Source organism: Schistocerca nitens, chromosome 3, assembly GCF_023898315.1.
Source record: "Schistocerca nitens isolate TAMUIC-IGC-003100 chromosome 3, iqSchNite1.1, whole genome shotgun sequence".
NCBI lineage: Eukaryota > Metazoa > Arthropoda > Insecta > Orthoptera > Acrididae > Schistocerca > Schistocerca nitens.
Genome location: NC_064616.1, coordinates 259,401,062 through 259,422,460, shown reverse-complemented (window position 1 = coordinate 259,422,460; position 21,399 = coordinate 259,401,062). Strand labels below are relative to the sequence as shown.

At 43.1% G+C, this 21,399-nt stretch overlaps 1 protein-coding gene across 1 annotated transcript in view; it reads left to right on the top strand.

The window, feature by feature from the left end:
• The window catches only part of LOC126249169 (homeobox protein B-H1-like), a 185,653-nt gene that overhangs the window by 89,484 nt on the left and 74,770 nt on the right, over positions 1-21,399 (top strand). Inside the window, exon 2 of the mRNA XM_049950825.1 lies at positions 17,537-17,753. Within this exon, the coding sequence (XP_049806782.1) occupies positions 17,537-17,753 (217 nt within the window). The remainder of the gene's footprint in view (positions 1-17,536; positions 17,754-21,399) is intronic.

The following is a 21,399-nucleotide window of genomic DNA, read 5'->3' as shown; positions in this document are numbered from 1 at the left end:
TGTTTCATGCTACAAAGAGAGCATCGATACAGAGTTAACATACATTTATGTTTCAAACACATGTATTAAAACTCTGTTCCCATACGGTAACATTTTTTATTTGTATTACATACGTCACCTCGCAAAAAAGCAATTTAACTGTTTGCTATTAATTAAGGATTTCAGCAAATTGCAGACGGGACAAGAAGTGTAATTGCGTTGTTTTAGAGACTATTGCCAGTTTCACTCAAGGCCAGTCCAATTATTTCCCCATTAGGATTTTTTCAGCATTATAAAGCATAAGGTATTACGCAAACATCGCTTCCGCTGGATGAACTTTTACGTAATAGCAACATTTAGCACTTAATGGTAGTCACTTATGCTTTCGCAATGACGTCATTAGTGAGCGCAAGAACACGTGTCTTGCCCCCTGTTTGGCCAGCCAGAAAGTGTCCATTATTTGCTACTAATGGACGTGCTATGAAGAGGATGAAGACATGGCGCAGGAGTAGGGAAACACGCAAGGGAGGAAGTGTGGAATTAATCCTTCCATTGATATCAACAAAATAAGAGTACTGACTCAGTAGGCTGGGGAAAGTATAGGATGTAGTTTAGGTTAGATAATCATACTGACATTCATAGAAAGCGATTTGCCTTGACCACGAAAGGTCATATCAGACAGACCCGATTGGGATGAGGATCACATTCGTCCAGAATACGAGTACTGTTGTAAGCCCTGGAGCATGACTGCTGAGATTAACCCTAACACATGACTGACACGTTCACTATTAATATTGATAACTGTATCAACGCTCGTGAGAAGCATGTGCCGTCCGATATAAGTTCTCGCTTTTCGTACAAAATGCTCATCCAAACATTTACTATACTCCATTTATTTACTGACTCAATTTTGTACCAGATTCTGCTTCCACATTTAAGGTCACGCGCATCAAGAGCCTGGTGATAACTATCCTGTTACCTTAAACTACGATAAAAATTACTTCTACAACCACTGTGGCAAATTAATCCACATTATTATTTCCTGCCTTTTTAGTTTTATTCATTAGCTGGCATTCAATATAGCGAAATTTTATTTTAGTTGTAGGGCACATTCTGTGACAGGAGCTTGCTTTTATATTACGACGGATAAAAATGCAAGAGCTAAAGAATCTTAGTCGCCATTCAAAAAACCTTACTGTTACCTGTGGGTATTCGGCAGATTGTGCTCGATTTTATTACCATACACTGCTCCAACATTAGAGTCAAGTTATTTTTTATTTCATTCTGCAGGTTTGTAGAATCTGTGTCAGACTATAATTATCTTCCATAGCCCTAGATGAATACTTGATACAACTGACTGAGATGGCGCAATGCATACAACTGTGAAATTATATGAGGGGCGTTCAGTAAGTAATGCAACACACTTTTCTTTCCGAAGACAGGTTAGTTTTATTCAAGATTCTCTTACAGCAAATTATTCCTCCTTCATTTGGCTACAAAACAATATTTGTCAACATAATCTCCGTTCAATGCGACGGCCTTACGCCACTTTACTGGGAGGGCCCGTACGCTAGCGTGGTATCACTCAATTGGTCAATGTCGGAGTCAACGTCTTTCTGCATCAATAACCTCGCCGTCATCCACGTACTGCTTCTCGTTAAGTGCATCCTTCTTTGGGTCAAACATATGGAGACTCGAGCTGTAGGGTGGATGAGGAAGAACAGTCCAATGAAATTTTGTGAGGCCTTGCGTTGTCATGGAGAAGGTGAAGTGTTACGGAGATGGTGGTGGTGGTGGTTAGTGTTTTAACGTCCTGTCGACTACGAGGTCATTAGAGACGGAGCGCAAGCTCGGGTTAGGGAAGGATTGAGAAGGAAATCGGCCGTGCCCTTTCAAAGGAACCATCCCGGCATTTGCCTGAAACGATTTAGGGAAATCACGGAAAACCTAAATCAGGATGGCTGGAGACGGGATTGAACCGTCGTCCTCCCGAATGCGAGTCCAGTGTGCTACCACTGCGCCACCTCGCTCGGTGTTACGGAGATGCTTCGGGAACTCAAGTGGGAATCCCTGGAGGAAAGGCGTCGTTCTTTCCGAGAAACACTATTGAGAAAATTTAGAGAACCGGGATTGAAAGCTGACTGCCGAACGATTGTACTGCCGCCAATATACATTGCGCGTAAGGACCGCGAAGATAAGATAGTAGAATATGGAGCATATTAGTCATTTTTCTCTCGCTCTATTTGTGCGTAGAGTAGGAAAGAAAATGACTAGTAGTGGTACAGGATACCTTCCATCACGCACCGTATGGTGGCTTGCGGAGTATCCACGTAGATGTAAATGAAGTGCGTTTGCATTTTTGTGGCGCCGAACACTCTCAAGTCGTTAGGTCGCGAGGAACTTGAGTAGCCGGCCGGGTTGGCCGCGCGGTCCTAGGGGCTACAGTCTGGAACCACGCGACCGTTACGGTCTCAGGTTCTAATCCTGCCTCGGGCATGGGTGTGTGTGATGTCCTTAGGTTAGTTAGGTTTAAGTAGTTCTAGGGGACTGATGACCTCAGAAGTTAAGTCCCATAGTGCTCAGAGCTATTTGAACCATTTGAACCATTTGAACTTGAGTATCCTAATTGATGTGCGAGTGTCTCAGCACTTCCAACAGACGTGTCCAATTGTGCAGCGAGATGTTTGATTGTCATTCGTCGATCACCTCGAATGAGAGTGTTCGCACGTTCCAGCGTCGCAGATGGTTCAAATGGCTCTGAGCACTATGCGACTTAACTTCTGAGGTCATCAGTCGCCTAGAACTTAGAACTAATTAAACCTAACTAACCTAAGGACATCACACACACCCATGCCCGAGGCAGGATTCGAACCTGCGATCGTAGCGGTCACGCGGTTCCAGACTGAAGCGCCTTTAACCGCACGGCCACAGCGTCGCAGATGTCACAGCTGTGTGCGGTCGGCCAACCTGCGGTTCGCGCGAACTTGTTGCGATGACAGACACTTCGTACGACGACTCGCTCTCCTTTTGTTGCCTTCCAGGTCTCCATAGACATTCTGTAAGCGCCTATGAACATCTGCGATGCTCTGGTGTTTCACCAAAAGAAACTCGACAACAAAAAGATGGTTGAAATGGCTCTGAGCACTATGGGACTTAACATCTGAGGTCATCAGTCCCCTAGAACTTAGAACTACTTAAACCTAGCTAACCTAAGGACATCACACACATCCATGCCCGAGGCAGGATTCGAACCTACGACCGTAGCGGTCACGCGGTTCCAGACTGAAGCGCCCAGAACCGCACGGCCACACCGGCCGGCAAACTCGATAACAGCTCTCTGCTTGGAGCGAACTTCCGCCATAGACGCCATTTTGAAGGCTAGGTGTACCACCACCCATCTGAACTTCATGAAATTACAGGGCCTGAAGCGGCAATATCCAACAATGTCCCATAATGAATTCGGCATTTTCTCTGGCGAAGCTGGCCGAAAGAGAGAGAAAAAAAGGTGTTGCTTTACTTATTGAACAACCCTCGTATTTTGGTGGAGTGTGGATCCCCAATCAGCCGTCCTGAGTTTAGTTCTTCCATGGTTCCCTTATATCTCTTCACGTGAATTTCTGGATGCATTCTCTAACGAAGACACGGCCAAATTCATTCGCCGCGGGTGCCCAACTGAGCTAGTGTCCCAACTCTAATGACCTCAATGTCGACGGGACGTTAAACTCTAGCTTTTCTTTCTTCGTAACAAAAGCGACGGAAGTGGCAGCGTTTATGAGTAATGAGGCAGACGACAGAAGCTGTAGTGCAGTACGGGCTGCCGGCCAGCTGTCGCGGCCATCCTCATTACGAGGCTCAGCTGCTGCGCCGCCGGCGCTTGCTCTGGCGCTACTTTCCACGCGAAACAAACTTCCTGTAATCGCTCTTGACACAAACAAGCAAAAATGAAACTTTGGGAATGTTTTACAATTACGAAGGCAAGAAGAAAATATCTCGCCCTGTCTTTGGGATACTGTTTCCAGGTTAAAATGCACTCATTTTCCAATGAAATCTCTTTAAGATCCGTGCACGTTGTCGTGTGTATTACCACTGAACATATTCCATCAATGAAATGTGATTCTTTAAAATCCGTAAAATATCCCTCTATGGCTGCCATAAGTCCCTTCATGAGTCTCAAAACTATTCCAAAAGCAAATTTCTTTAGATGCGGGAACATACGAAAGCTAGAGAATGGTAAATTAACTGGATGTTCCAACTAATCATATTTCAATTCCCGTAGCTTCCCATTGCCATAGCACCTTTGTCACCAAGTGCACTGACCTGACATTTATACTTTGCAATCTACGCGTCTTGTGCCGTATTTTCCCATCCAGCTCAGCCAGAATACTTCCCTAGTATTCGCCAGTTATTGATGTACTCATTTCAGAAAACATTATAACTATAATGAATGGCGTCCAAGTTCAGAATTCTTACTTTGGTGTGTACAAGCTGCTTCAAACACAGAGCACAATGGCCACACTCTAACAGACAAGTTTCTATTCTTTGTCTGTGCGTGATTTCTACGCGAACAACCTAGATGTGCTAGTGTGGAATCCGCAACAAATTAGAACGCAGGTTGGGAAGACACTACACAGTACATAAGGCTAATGAGAATTGCCATTTTGCTGATATAGCTCAACAGGACTCGAAGGGTTGTGAACGAATTGGCTTCTGCACAGTAAGTAAGGTTCAGTTCAAAAACTGTCGTCGCATTAGATGCTTTGCACACACACTTCAAGACAGGAAAATACATCCTCTTTCACGTACACGTCAGTCACGTGAAAGTATTGCTCTTTCCTTCCTCGGAATGTGCATGTACGATGGGCTTTCCTTATTGATTTACACTCTATTTTTCCCAATCACCCATGGTGCACCACTTGTCTGATCATTGCAGTTGCAGGTCTAACCGTACGTATCATAATAAAATTCGCCACAACTGTAACCCTGCACAATAGAGCTCGATTTCCCAACCGCTGTCATCACGTGCGCTGACAATATGGAGGGTGAGCAACACGGAGAGCTCTGGACGACGTGCTTTCTGTGGAAGGAGGGTGTAAACACTGTCAATATTCACAGGCAATTGGTTGCCGTGTGTTGAGAATGTGCACCACCACGACAAAGTACTCTTGCAACAGGACAACGCTCGTCTCCGTACGAGTCGGAAAATCATGGCTTCCATCGTCGAAGTAGGGTTCCAGGCACTGCCAAACACATTATATTCGCCTGACTTGGCCCCTTTAACTTCTGTAGGCCCTCCTCGAGCCTCGCAGTTCCTGGAAATCTGCAAAATGATGTATCAGAAGTCTCTTCACAGCCCTAATCGTAACTAGTAACCAGAAGTGGCCAAGTCAGACGAATACGGTGCGTGTGGCAGTACCTGGAAACCACATATCAGCGATGGCGGCAGCCGTTTTTCGAATAGTATGGGAACGAGCGTTGTCGCGTTGCACGAGCTCGTTTCAAGACTGTGCGCACTCTGCACACATTGGAACCAATCGTCTGTGAACATTCACAGTGTTTACTCCCTCCTTCCATAGAAACCGCGTCATCTAACGCTGTCCTCGATGCTGACACTCTTTATGTTGTCCCATCACGTAATGACAGCGGTTGAGAGACTGGGCTTTTCTGTGCAGGGATTACAGTTGTAGTGATTATCCTGCCACCTACGGTTTAACCGAAGTACTAAATACTTGTTTCCGTAACTTTGTGTCAAACGACGCCCCATGAATGATGGGAAAAAAGTAAAGTGTAAATCAATATGGAAGCCTCTCGTATTTCATTTTGAACTCGCTACGCCCGATACACAGAGGGCGCCACAGACCAGGGCCAGTCTCCAATGTAGGGCTACGTATTAATGAGGAGTCGCTACATAAATGGCGCACAAAACAGGGACCATATTATGCTTCTGCCATAAGTCAGACCCAGCAGCCAAAATTATGCTTTGACGCCATAGACGGCGTTCAGGACAGGCACTACATGCTGCTTCCACCTGACGTCAGACAAATAGTTCGCAAACGAAAATTCGTCCGCCAGTCGAGAATAAAAGCGAATGCACAGCTCCACTAGGCCAGTTGTCGCAGTCGCCATTTACTAGGTGCCATAGATTACCGGCAGCTGCCATCGGTTATCCGGCAGTCATCGAACAGCTGTTACATCGCCGCGGTGGTCGCACAGTGTCACGATAACTGCCGAGTGTCGTAGTGTGCTTATTAGCAGTGACAGAACTTAGATACTGTCACCAATAGCAGAGCCAGACTGGAATTCCTATTAGATTAATCGTCGTCCACTGAGTTAGGTATACATCAAGTGCCACGCCTTCTCATCGTCAAACTAAAGCTGAGTATTTGCATTAAGTTTTTAATGAATGATTTTTAATTGTTACTCATTGTGCTGTCACCAGTATTTTTGCAGTAGTACTAATTGCCCCTGTGACAAGAGAGCTGCTGCGCGCAAGCACTACTTTCTGTTGCAGGCGGTTCGCTTCGGCTAACTTTATGTTGGCACCAAACTTATCTAGTGACTACAAGAGAACTGTTTATTAAATCTAAGATAATTATTTCTAAACCTGTAATAAAATCTTCTCGAGTTTATTGCTGCATCAATTCCCAGTGCATCCGTGTCGTTTTCAGAAGATAGATGAAGAAAGGGTGTCTTACGAAACTTCGCGGACACTGAATTGTCCCGACAAGAAACCCTAGAAGATTTTATTTCATAGAGGTAACCATCATTTCATACATCTGGATCAGTTGAGTTGTAAAACAGTTCATTTAGTGGGACGATTCTGACACTGAGTGAATCGGGGGAAGATGGTAATCGGTGTTTCTTGTGTGTAGTGTGGACTGAAGAGATCATCCTTGATGATTTATTCTTCTAGGATGGGATGTAAGGCTAAAAGGAAAACACTTTATTTATTACACATTCAGTTAGGCTTGGGCACGCAATGGGTCCTTTAGCCTGCTGTCTTTGGTGATGTCTATCTCCTGTGGAGGGCGAAATGTGTCAAGGCTGTTATGTGTGACTGCTTCCTCGTGTTATGACAGATTGCCTATGGGGGGTGAAACGTTATTGACTTCGGTGCTCTATACTTGTGCCATCTTGCAGGGTTTACCGTTCCTACCGATTCTAATTGTCGAACTTCGTCCCTAAGGGCCTCGATCTTGTCAAAAACTCGTAGAGCCTTGTCATGGACCTTCTCTTGTATAGTGGTCTCGTGGAGTGCGGTGCGGATGTCGACGTTTCTTGTCCACCATGGAGCTCCTGTGATCCATCGATAGCAAATGTTTTGCAGCGCTTAGAGTTTGTTGTAGTTGGAGACGCACGTAGTTCCCCACGAGGTTGAGCCATACAACATTGTGGGTTCCACCGTTGCCTTATACAATTGGAGTTTAGTCTTAGGGTTGAGATTCTTACTCTTCAGGAACGGAATCAATGACCTGGCCATCTTCTGGGCTGCCGTCTTCTTGTCGTCAATATGCTGCGTAAAGAGTAATTTTTTGTCAAGGTAGACACCGAGATACTTCACTCCCGGCGACCATGGGATAAATTGGTCAGTTATTTGGAGTCTGTCGTTCAGAACTGGTTTCCTCCGTGTGAATAGCGTAATCGGTGTGTGATACCTATTTGCTAGCGTTACTTCACTGTGTCAAGAGAGCGCAGCACCCGACAGTTCAGCAGTTCCTTGAGTCCAAGTCGTTAGAGGCGCGCGGTAGGTGCAGTTATAACGGATATTTTTCATGTTTGGGAGTAAAAAACTGTGGAATGTATTAAAATTTACACTGTAAAATAATGTAAAATCGATTTAAAAACAGAAATAGTGATTTCTATTCATATTTATCAGTTCTAACCGAGTTTTTATTTTTATCTATTCTGTGTCTTGAACTACGTGTGCGTCCAGCTATTTCCCATTAGCTGCCATATGGGAACGCATATTGCAACCTGCATCTCACCCCGATACCTGAGAAAGACGCCATATTTTATCTGTGGTAAGATGGACACTCATAATACCTGTCTTTGTTCATTTATTTATTTGCAGACGATGCGTAGAAATTACGAAGAAGCATCCCAATGGAACCAACATAACTGTTGGATCTGGCATCTCAGAACCCAACACTCCTAATGAATCTGTAAGCGCAGAAATTGCATCTTAACAAGTGTTGCAGCTAAAGCAGAGACCTGTAACCTAGTTTGAAAAGACTGCACCGATACCAGTTTTAGAAACACCAGAGAAAAGGAGGAAGAAAGCTGCTTCGGTGTTGACTGACCAGGAAACCCTGCAAAGTTTGAGAGAGCGCAGCAAGAAAGACTGATACCAAAAACAGTAATCCAACCTCCAAACGAGAGAGAAAAGTAAGGTCGACTGCTGAAGACTGACTGTGTTGTGTGTAAAAGACACTGCTACGAAAAAAACGACCTGTAAGTGGTCTGGATTCAGTGCACTCGCTGTAAGAAGTAGCTTCTTAAAACATACACCGATTAAGCAGATACTTGTAACGACTCTGCAGTAAAACCGTAAAATCAAATGTAGAATAGTCGGTAACTGCAAAACAAAATTTTATTTTTTATTACTTGACAAAATATATAATAAAATTGGTGATGGTACCACATTTATTTTGTCATCTTACCCCGATTTTATTGTATACATCGGTTTTCTGGCTTGAAGAGACCTTGCCAAACATGAGTGATTAACTGAGTTTTTAAAATCCCAAAATTCCCCTCATAATTTCATGTCGAAGCAAAGAGTATGGCATCTTCCCCAACGTACTATATACGTTTGTCGATTTTCTTGTTATGCGTGTTCAACATAAAGACTAAGGTCATCCATCAAATGTAGAAAATGATTTCAGCAGTCTACAACGAAGCACTAATTATAATAGCATTTCGTCCTTGTCTCGAAGTATTCAAGAGAACGAGACAAGGGCGAAATTTGAGTGTATGTTAGATCCGGTAACTGAAGAACTGCATAGCTCGGTTTATAAAGACAAAGACAGACAGACAGACACTAATCATAGCCTGGTGTGGAATGTAGGCAGTGTCATAGGAACACGACCTTACTGAATATGTGAGAATATGCAAAAACTGTAAACATGAGACTCAAATATCTCGAGGAAAATTTAATTATAAGATATAAAGCTACACCTGTTTGTCCTGGTCAACATGAAAGCGATGAATACAGGTTTAACGTCCCGTCAACGTCCAGATTATTAGAGATGTAGCAGTAGCTCCTGTCGGACAATGGGTGCAGAAGACATTCGTTCATAAATGTTTAAGAAACCACACAGGCATCCGTCTGGGGTTAATTAGGAAAATCGTGGAAAACCTAAATGAGGCTGGTCTTTCTTCCAAACACGAGTACAATAATTTCACTTCCGTGCAATTTTGCTTGGTAGACAACACATGCAAAGTGCATCTGATAAACTGAAGAATTTGCGGTAAATCTCTGCTCGTTGTGTTATTGAACGTTAGATGATATTTAGGTCGTATGCATAATTTAAATTCGCAACAGCGAGATAGGCAGAAGAAAACGTGAATCGATTCGGATCCAGCCAAGCGAGAAAATGGTGAGATGAAGCTCGCAGCCTAACCGGCTTGTGATATTTAGACAATTAACTCCGCTATACGAGACTTCACATTAGAAACTGTTTGCACATCAGGAATAAAGTCTCGTACTAGCCATTCGTTGAATCTGTCCTTCAGAACCAGTACTATTTTTGTAGCTCATAAAAGTGGAAGAGTCGAGTTTTGTGAACGACAAGTTACCACACCAATTGTAATGCATTGTGGCCTCTCTCCTGTCTAAGTTCAGCTTTTGATGACAATTTTGCTCTTTTACGTAGTCATCATGTGTTACGAAGCCACGTGTGGTGTTACAAGAGCACCGCTTTGTACTTGAAAGCGGAAGCGTTCGTCATACACACGCAGATTGAAATCTGTGCAGCCAGTGGAAAGCTGCCGCAGGTTGCGGTGTGAACGTTTCCTCAGTGACACCACTACTTCTCTCTCTGTCGCTCACACACACACAGATGAGAGATAAGCAAACCTGGCTAAACTAAACAGTCTGTAACACGACAGTTGTTCTCAGCATTGCAAGATCCGCAAAGTCCTCACAGGTACAGTTTCCATTTACCTCCCAAAATAATAACCATTTCATTCAGTCACCTCGGATGCTAGTCTACAAGTTAGCACTTCTCAAATATGTAAGACTTTGCCTGGAGTTGAATGATGCAAACGATAATTAAAAATCTCGCTCTCGCAGATGTGAAACGGATGCAGAGAAACGGGACTAAACAGTACTGTTTCGATGGACAAACTTTGTGTCTCATGTGACAATGGAGAAACGGGTCTTACCCGCAATTTCAGATCTTTTCGAGACTACTGTAGAACAATTTTAACCATACTCGTCATATAAAAGTTTAGAGCGAAGACAGTTTTCATGCAGGGTGACAGCAGGCTTTGTCTTCGGCAATGAGTGGCAGAGCATTCAGCTCTAAAGATGTTACGCCACACACATGACAAATATTTGTCCGGATGATATGTGATGGATAGTTCGTTTATACTGTACGATTCATGGATGACGTCGATGACTATTCCTACTGTGTCATCCTTTAGTTTTGCTATTTTTATTTATTTATTTTTTCTTGTGGTAGCGACTGCCTGTCTCTTGTCTAATTGCGATAATATTATTAGCTAAGCTTCTTAAAACTCGGCACGAAGGCAATAAGCGATCTTTTTCAACTAAAACAAGGGCGAAACTGCAATCTTTGTGCCGCTCTGTGACTTCTTTTACGTTATGCTGTTGTTTGATGGTAGTTTTTTCCTGATAGGACAATATAGTGTTGAATTTCAATAAAAAAGGATGCATTGCATTCTTATTGTATTCCCCATTCAGACACATACATGTGTACTTCATTTTCAGAAACACACTCAAATATGATAGCTAATTTTTTTGCATTATTTTAGACTTTCACTTGGATTTTGGATCGTTGCTTTTATAAAAAAGCTGTACGTATTACTCGAGATTTTACGTTACACAAATTTCATTACGCTTTTGATGGCGAATCCTGTTTAATTGCGGAAAATGGATGCTGTAATTTCGGGATAATTGTAGTGTTAACTTGCCTGAAAAATAAGAAACTTTAAAAAACTTCCTGTATCTTATTTCCAGCTAGTTACTTGTGGTAATTGTAATTAATTACACGTCTGGAACTTCGCTTTGTATTTAACGTCATACCACTCCGACTGCATTCGAGATTAACTTAAACTAATATAATGGTGGGAGAGAGTTTCGCTGCCTGTTCTCGGATGTGCACACCTTGTCTGGTGAAATCTTCCCAGTTAATCAGCCACGTAAACTTACAATGAGGCACAACACTGCCGGAGGTAGGTGAGGGTGGTTCAAACTTTTAAATGGCAGCTTTTATGTAGGTTTTTCCAACCATTACTCGGTGATTATTCGTCGAGAATACTGTTTGAGAAGAGTTCGTAGGGAAAAAAGTCATACATTATAATTAAAAGACCAAGTTATGGGCCTCAAGTACGTTGACGTGACGTAAGGACGGCAATGTTTATGTGGGAAGCTTTCAAAGCTCGGAAATTGATGTTGATTGATATATAAGTACTTGAAAATAATCATACTAGAATGATATTTTGTAAAACAGTGACTCTTCCAGCACTGTTTTATGTTAATGAATTACGGGTTATGAACAAAAACAGCTGTACTCAAGTATCATAACTGAGATTTCTTAGTACAATAACCTAGTGACAAGAAGGTGTGTTAGAAAATCACAGGGCACAAATAAAAAAATATTGTAGTAAAAGTAACTAATTAACATATTAAAATAATGGATAATTAAGGGCAACCTTCCGTAGTTAAGAGCTGTAAAATGGGACAGATTGGGCTAATTAAGAACTCGAAGTACAACTTAATTGACAAATGGCTTTTGCCTCCATGCTAAGATGTAGACAACACTTCAAATTTTCTGCCTAACATACTTAATATCCCTTATTACACGAAAACATTTAAGCTGCATAACACAGATGTAATCCCTATCTAAGTGTTTATTAAGACAGCTAATGTCTCATGTTTACCTCCTGTTTCCTCGTAGATGCAAGTTCATCTGCTTTCCAACTTTTCGGTACTTCTGGGAACGAGTGAGGCTAGTGACACAGAATAGTATTTAAAATAATTTACATTTCGTAGCAGGACTGTTCCTCACGTGGTACGTTGAAGAGTAGCTGCAGAGACTGAAAGGAAGAATACTGAAACAAACCAATAAAACTGATTACTTTATTTTCAACCAGAAAGGTACCTGGTGAAATCTTATTATTTCTTAGCTAGTTAACTGTTCTGAGCGTGACACAGCAAACTCGTGTACTGCAAATTGCAACTATCTTGAGGCATGGTTACAGCCACAGATACGCTTGCACACAGTAGGAAATAGGCATTGATCTATTCAGGGGTAGAGAACAGGTGATGGAAGAAACGGGGTAATCTCGCGAATCGGACGTGTTCTGAAGAGCCAACACAATGCTACGGCCGGGGAGAACAGAAGGCGCAACATGTGTGTGACCGTCACAAGTCACGCAGTGCGGAGATACCCAAGGCAAAAAAAAGAAAAAAATCACCAACTTTAGACGTACGTGCTCTGAAGCTTTGCCTGTCCAGTTCCATCTCATTAACTTGGCTCTGAGCACTATGGGACTTAACTTCTAAGGTCATCAGTCCCCTAGAACTTAGAACTACTTAAACCTAAGGACATCACACACATCCATGCCCGAGGCAGGATTCGAACCTGCGACCGTAGCGGTCACGCGGTTCCAGACTGTAGCGCCTTTAACCGCTTGGCCACACCGGCCGGCCGTATCTCATTAACTACTTCATTAAATTACGATAACTACACCTGTCAACATTTGTTGCTTTCGTAAAGTTCTGCGTTAATTACACTGAGTTTCTCTTTTGCTGCTTCTGAGACGAGCAAATAAATGGTCATCTGCTAACAAAGTGTGTCGTCACTTTCTTCCGCTTGCGCATGAGACAACTGCGTTGCACGAAGGGCGTTCAGTAAGAATGCAAACACATTTATTTTCTCTGCCAGTTAGGTTCAAAATGCTGAATTTGTTGTAGGACATTTTAGAATATTCCCCTATAGTTTCATGAAGTTCCGATATGTGGTGGCACTAAACGCAGCCTTCAAAATGGCGTCTGTAACGGAGGTGCGTTCCAAGTAAGTTTCTATTGGCCTAACACCTGAGCACCGCAGATACTCAGAGGTGCTTGCAGAGTGTCTACGGAGACCTGACAGTGAACAAAAGCACGGTGAGTTGTTGGGCGAGGCGTCCGTCAGCATTGCAACATGGTCGCGCAAACATGTCCGATCTCCAGTATGCCGGCCTTCCGCAGACTGCCTTGACTCCTGCAATATTGGAACGTGCGGACCCTCTCGTTCGAGGTGATCGACGGATCAAAATCAAACACTTCACTTCTCCATGACAACGCACAAGTCTGTGCGACCGAGAGAAGCTGACAAAATTCATCAGACTGTTCTTCCTCAACCACCCTACAGCCCGGTTCTCTTGCTTCCGACTTGTATTTGTTTGGCCAAATGAAGGATACACTTCGAGGGAAGCAGTACGTTGGTGATGGAGAGGTTATTGATGATGCAGCAAGACGTTGGCTCCTACGTCAGCCAGCAGAGTGGTACCATGCGAGCGTATAGACAACGCCCCTCTCCCTCCCCCCCCCCTTCCTAGTTAGGTGGGGTAAGGCTGTCGCATTCAACGGAGATTATATTGAAAAATAATGTTTCGTAGCCAAAAGAGTGGGGAATAATATGGTGTACTGGATTCCTGAATAAAACCAATCTACTTTCAGAAAAAATCACGTTGCATTACTTATTGGACGCCCTTCGTACAAGGCCAATTTGACACATCATGGTCCAAGTCTCCGTCAGGAAACCAAAACTGGTTTAGATATATATTAGGTAAGGGAACACTAAAGTCTCGTACAACTCTGCTGCCCCGCAGTCGGCCATCCTGATATATTAATTTATATTTGTAACTTAACAGCTGTAACACATTTAAAGAAAAGTATTTTTTCGCCATGAATTGTACATATTTAACTTTATTCTTGACCATTTCGGTTATTTGAGCCATGATCATTGGAATGAAAAGGTGATCCAACTGATGTACTCCAATTTCTTCCAGTGGACATGGTTTAAATAACCGAAACCGGTCAAGAATAAAGTTAAATATAGAATGGCGAAAAAATGCTTTTATTTAAACATTCTGATTGAGTTTTATCGTGGTTCCCATAAATTATTTAAGGAAAATGGTAGGATGGTTACTATTATGAGGCCACTACCAACTACCTGTTCCATCCATGTCAGAATAGACCTGCAGGTATGGACATGCCTATATATATATATATATATATATATATATATATATATATATATATAATCAAATCCACATGTAGCTTAACCCAGTATAATGGTCGACGGGGTCGAAATCGTCCGTCACATTCGTAGAATGTCAGAGTATGAATCTACATTATGATGGTCAGTTTAATGACCACGCAGTTTCAGAACTTCACTTTAATTACAAAACTGTCAATTGCGCTCGTGGTCGTGTAATCTCCAAGCGTGCTAATAAAGATTCGTCAGATCATGGAACCACTCCTACTGCGTTTCATAAATCGAACCTGTTTATATTGACTAGAACATTGCGTACCGTAGGTTCATCGCTCTAGAAAACTTCCCCTCCTAGGGTCAGTTTACTATATACGGTACTGCATCGCTCTTTTCTATGTTAAAACGCCGCCTGCCACTGTCTTCCGTTTTTTTTTTTTTAATGTGTCGTAATCTGACATCTGATCATAAAAACTGAGTCGATTAAAGCACAATAAAACGTCTACAGTGTTTACAGGAGCGTTGAAAGCTACACTTCTGAAACGACTTTAGTTTGTGTGATATCACAAGGTAAGAGGTGGCTACAAGTGATAAAAGGCAACGTTAAAGCTCAATAAGACCCACTCAATGTTAGGACCTCTAACACCATCTACGAAAGCCATACCTAGGAATTACCGTCCACGACTTTGCTGAGTCTGATAAACCACCAACTGCAGCACTTCGAGAACTGTGGCGATACAGAGCAAAACAGCTCACACAGAGTCTCTTGAGAAACGGAATAAGGAATAGGACAACCTCAGGAAAGGGGGATTTTTCGAGACACAATCGGAAGCTGGTGTGCTCGCTGGGAAACTGCAAACTACCTGGCATAGGATCAGTCTAATCCCTACCCTACCCAGCGTACATTCAGTTCTCGCAATAGGAGTAAGGAAGAGTAGGTTTTCATGACTCGCTGTCGAGGAGGTCAAAACAATGGACCGCGAACTCACTGGAGTAGAATGTATTAGGAAACTCGCCATTTCCTTTTCAACGTAATCATAGAGGCATTCGCCTTTGATTTCAAACGCGACTCAAGCCGCTGAAGACGGAATTTCTGCTTGCAATTTTAGAGTTCCGTATCTCAGTGAGTAAAAACGAAACTATTGTAGGATGTATGTGTATCTGTATGGCTGTCTGTCTGTGCGACTGTTATGCCTCCTCTTCCTCTGAAACGGGTAAAGGTTTCAAGTTGAAAATTATGTCACATAATAAGGTCTATGATCAGTAGGCGAGTAGTCAACGTAAGCTTCTATGCCATTGCAATCGAAAGATATGACCATTTATGTCACATATTTTGATACTCGCGAACTCATTCGTCAAAACCTATGCGGTACTTCCCACTGGTCTACAATCATGAAATCTGGCAAGAAGCAAGGTTTCACCGTAAAAAAAGGAAAAACGCGGAAAATTGTCAATATGTAATTATATCACACACAAAAAATTTATCATTCATTATCTGACCGCCTGTCCGTATGCCCGTCCCTCAGTTAAGCCCCTTGTTTTTCAAAGACGGGTTGACGTATCAAGTTGAAATTTATGTCACGTGCTAAGGTCTATAGTCCCTTGGCGGTATTACGAAAGTTGGGTTCTAAGTCAATGCAGTCAAAAAATAAGGCCACTCGCAAAATCACTCATTAAAACATATAGGGTACTTCCCGTTGGTCTAGAATCATGAAATTTGGTAGGAAGAAAGGTTTCACTGTACAAGTAAAGCGAAAAATCGGAATGTGTTATCCAACTGTGTTGTTGTTGTGGTCTTCAGTCCTGAGACTGGTTTGATGCAGCTCTCCATGCTACTCTATCCTGTTCAAGCTTCATCATCTCCCAGTACGTACTGCAGCCTACATCCTTCTGAATCTGCTTAGTGTATTCATCTCTTGGTCCCCTTTACGATTTTTACCCTCCGCGCTGCCCTCCAGTACTAAATTGGTCATCCCTTGATGCCTCAGAACATGTCCTACCAACCGATCCCTTCTTCTAGTAAAGTTGTACCACAAACTCCTCTTCTCCCCAATTCTATTCAATACCTTCTCATTAGTTATGTGATCTACCCATCTAATCTTCGGCATTCATCTGTAGCGCCACATTTCGAAAGCTTCTATTCTCTTCTTGTCTAAACTATTTATCGTCCATGCTTCACTTCCATACATGGCTACACTCCATACAAATACTTTCAGAAACGGCTTCCTGACACTTAAATCTATACTCGATGTTAACAAATTTCTCTTCTTCAGAAACGCTTTCCTTTCCATTGCCAGTCTACATTTTATATCCTCTCTACTTCGACCATCATCAGTTATTTTGCTCCCCAAATAGCAAAACTCCTTTACTACTTTAAGTGTCTCATTTCCCAATTTAATTTCCTCGGCATCACCCGACTTAATTCGACTACATTCCATTATCCTCGTTTTGCTTTTGTTGATGTTCATCTTATATCCTCCTTTCAAGACACTGTCCATTCCGTTCAACTGCTCTTCCAAGTCCTTTGCTGTCTCTGACAGAATTACAATATCATCGGCAAACCTCAAAGTTTTTATTTCTTCTCCGCGGATTTTAATACCTACTCCAAATTTTTCTTTTGTTTCCTTTACTGCTTGCTCAATATACAGATTGAACCACATCGGGGAGAAGCTAAAACCCTGTCTCTCTCCCTTCCCAACCACTGTGTCCCTTTCATGTCCCTCGTCTCTTATAACTGCCATCTGGTTTCTGTACAAATTGTAAATAGCCTTTTGCTCCCTGTATTTTACCCCTGCCACCTTCAGAATTTGAATTATCCAACCACAGACTTGAAATTAAAACACTATCGAACGTCTCGGAATCTTGCCAGTATCAGTGTCGATAACAGGCAAAAATTATCAATAACCTCGACTCCCGGAATGAACGAACTGTCTATATACATAACTTAGTCTATACGAAACCCTCAGAGCGTGAATTCTCCTCGCAGCCGGCCAATTTTTGTACAGGTTCTCTGTGGGCTACAATATTTTATCTGTTTAATCGTATATATGTTATCGCTTGTCCATTAAAAAATAATAGCGGTAAATCATATTGATACCAATATGAACTTATTGTTGCAGGACACAAAGAGGACGAGAGCAAGGGCGGTCACGGTTCGAGCAGCGCCCTGGCCAAAAAGCAGCGCAAGGCGCGGACGGCCTTCACCGACCACCAGCTGCAGACGCTGGAGAAGAGCTTCGAGCGCCAGAAGTACCTGAGTGTCCAGGACCGCATGGAGCTGGCCGCCAAGCTCAGCCTCACCGACACACAAGTCAAGACGTGGTACCAGAACCGCAGGTAAACACAGCTCATTTCAACGCCTCCTCTCATATTTCTGTCTTAATTTTCAGCATACAGAGCAACGTAAGTCGTGGCCCTCAGACAGTTAGAAAGCTGCCCAACTACCTGTTTGTCTTGAATCTGATTTCGTAACTAATCCGACTCCAATACTAATGCCCAGAAATATATTCTTTCTTTGCAAAACGTTGACCAATAAACTAACAGCAACGTGATATGACTTCTATTGATGAAAGATTAGGTAGCAAGTAGACTTTCAGAGTGCAACGGAATACATGACGGGACCTCTAACATGTGTTACACTAACGCAAAATTAGAACCAAAATACTCAAATATTCTAACACGACCTATAAGATAAGTATTCTCTTATAGAGAAAACGTGTGCTCCACAGACGTAAGCTGCATCTGTATTGCTAACACCCAATAGTAGGAAGCATGAGTGACATAATAACCAAATCCCGATGTCTTCAGAACTGAAGTAGGTGTCTCGAAGCTTCTAGCAGTAGAAACTTATATTTATTAAAAATTGCATGTACACAAGGAAGATATTCCATATGCCAGTATCAGTGTCTCATTATATAAGGAGCAGCCAAATGAAAACCGAATACCCGGCACAACGGGACCATGGAAATTTTCCATTCAGACGTAATCACCACACGCGCTAAGACATTTATCCCACTGGGAGACGAGACGATCAATTCCTGTTTTGTAGAAAGCTATCGGCCACTGACCGTTCCACAACCGCACCCCTCTTGTACACTACTGGCCATTAAAATTGCTACACCACGAAGATGACGTGCTACAGACGCGAAAATTAACCGACAGGAAGAAGATGCTGTGATATGCAAATTATTAGCTTTTCAGAGCATTCACACAAGGTTGGCGCCGGTGGCGACACCTACAACGTGCTGACATGAGGAACGTTTTCAACGGATTTTTCACACACAAACAACAATTGACCAGCGTTTCCTGGTGAAACGTTGTTGTGATGCCTCGTGTAAGGAGGAGAAATACGTACCATCACGTTTCTGATTTTGATAAAGGTCGGATTGTAGCCTACCGCATTTGCGGTTTATCGTATCGCGACATTGCTGCTCGCGTTGGTCGAGATCCAATTACTGTTAGCAGAATATGGAATCGGTGGGTTCAGGAGGGTAATACGGAACGCCGTGCTAGATCCCAACGGTCTCGTATCACGAGCAGTCGAGATGACAGGCATCTTACCCGCATGGCAGTAACGGATCGTGCAGCCACGTCTCGATCCCTGAGTCGACAGATGGGGACGTTTGCAAGACAACAACTATCTGCATGAACAGTTCGACGACGTTTGCAGCAGCATGGACTACCAGCTCGGAGACCATGGCTGCGGTTACCCTTGAAGCTGCATCAGAGACAGGAGCGCCTGCGATGGTGTGCTCAACGACGAACCTGGGTGAACGAATGGCAAAACGTCATGTTTTCGGATGAATCCAGGTTCTGTTTACAGCATCATGATGGTCGCATTCGTGTTTGGCGACATCGCGGTGAACGCACATTGGAAGCGTGTATTCGTCATCGCCATATTGGCGTATCACCCGGCGTGATAGTATGGGGTGCCATTGGTTACACGTCTCGGTCACCTCTTGTTCGCATTGACGGCACTTTGAACAGTGGACGTTACATTGCAGATGTGTTACGACCCGTGGCTCTACCCTTCATTCGATCCCTGCGAAACCCTACATTTCAGCAGGATAATGCACTACCACATGTTGCAGGTCCTGTACGGGCCTTTCTGGATACAGAAAATGTTCGACTGCTGCCCTGGCCAGCACATTCTCCAGATCTCTCAACAACTGAAAACGATTGGTCAATGGTGGCCGAACTACTGGCTCGTCACAATATGCCAGTCACTACTCTTTATGAACTGTGGTATCGTGTTGAATCTGCATGGGTAGCTGTACCTGTACATGCCATCCAAGCTCTGTTTGGCTCAATGCCCAGAGGTATCAAGGCCGTTATTACGACCAGAGGTGGTTGTTCTGGGTACTGATTTCTCAGGATCTATGCACCCAAATTGCGTGAAAATGTAATCACATGTCAGTTCTAGTATAATATATTTGTCCAATGAATACCCGTTTATCATCTGCATTTCTCCTTGGTGTAGCAATTTTAGTGACCAGTAGTTTAATTCCTTATCCGACTGAAACTGACATCCACACACGTCTTTCTTCAGGTCGCCAAAGACGTGAATATCACAAGGTAAAAGATCGGGGCTGTATGGAGGGTGTTGCAGTGTTTGCCAACCTAATCGCTGCAACGTAGCCTTGCCTGATTGGCAGTGTGGGGCAGATGTTATTGTGCAACTTCGTAACTTGTGTGAACAGCTTCGGATTTTTTTAATGTGGGATATGTGGGATTTTTCCACTGTTGGCTTTGGCGTTTGCCGTCAGGCTCTAAATGGTGGCACCACGTAATTTCATGATGACCTCTCGAGAGTGGAACTATCATCAGTGCGCAGCGTTATGAAGATACTTAGCAGAAACTGCGACGTGTTATAAAGTCAAAACGTCCAGGAATGCAGTCGGACGGAATGATCCTGTTGCGTGATAACGCCCGCACCCATACTGCTCATCGGACGTAGGTTACGCTTCAGCGATATTATTGGCAAACACTGGAACATCCTCTGTATAGCTGCATCTTTCGCCGTGTGATTTTCATGTCTTTTGTGACCTGAGAAAGACATGCACTGACATCGGTTTCAGTCGGGCGAGGAAGTTCAAAAGTGGGTGCCGTTGTGGATGCTTCAGCAACCGGCCGTGTTCTACGAAACAGGAATTTTTCGTATCATCTCCCTGTTGTTCCCCGTTAGCGGCTAACAGCAGTTATTAATTGTCATGCCTTATACTCGATCCTATACAATAATTTTTAATATATCCTGACATGGACGGACTCTCAGTTACTGAAGGTGTAACATGGTAAGAACTCCATGCCTACATGCTACACGAACCATACCTTATTATTTTTATGACATCATTCAGGAAGCATTGTAGTCAGACGTAGGGTGTTAGTTCTGTGTCACATGTTAGGTTAGTGTTGTTTAACGTCCCGTCGACAACGAGGTCATTAGAGACGGAGCGCAAGCTCGGGTTAGGGAAGGATGGGGAAGGAAATCGGCCGTGCCCTTTCAAAGGAACCATCCCGGCATTTGCCTGAAACGATTTAGGGAAATCACGGAAAACCTAAATCAGGATGGCTGGAGACGATGTTTGTTCCAGGGAATTTTAAATAGCCTGTCCATAGTTCACAGAGTTATACTGTCCAGTCAGGACTTTTTCACCATAGTGTGTTCTCGTATTTTCTCCAGTAGGACATTGTTGCATTGAAAACAGTTGCATCAGTATCATCTGTTGCTTTGTATCACTTGCTGAAAATCTTGTTTCGTCGTCTTTAACCGTTTTGTTGCATTTGTGGTTTCCATGCAGGTAAGCTTTGATGTAAATTTATGCTTATAACGAAAGTAAAACTGTCATTTAAAAAGTACACTTCACTCCGATGATAACTCTTAAATTAAGAATCTGAACAAGAACTGGAGCAGTTGACGTTACTTACGCCTTACGGATGGGGCTAGTGGAGACAGTGAGTTGGTTTCATTGCCTACACTTTCGAG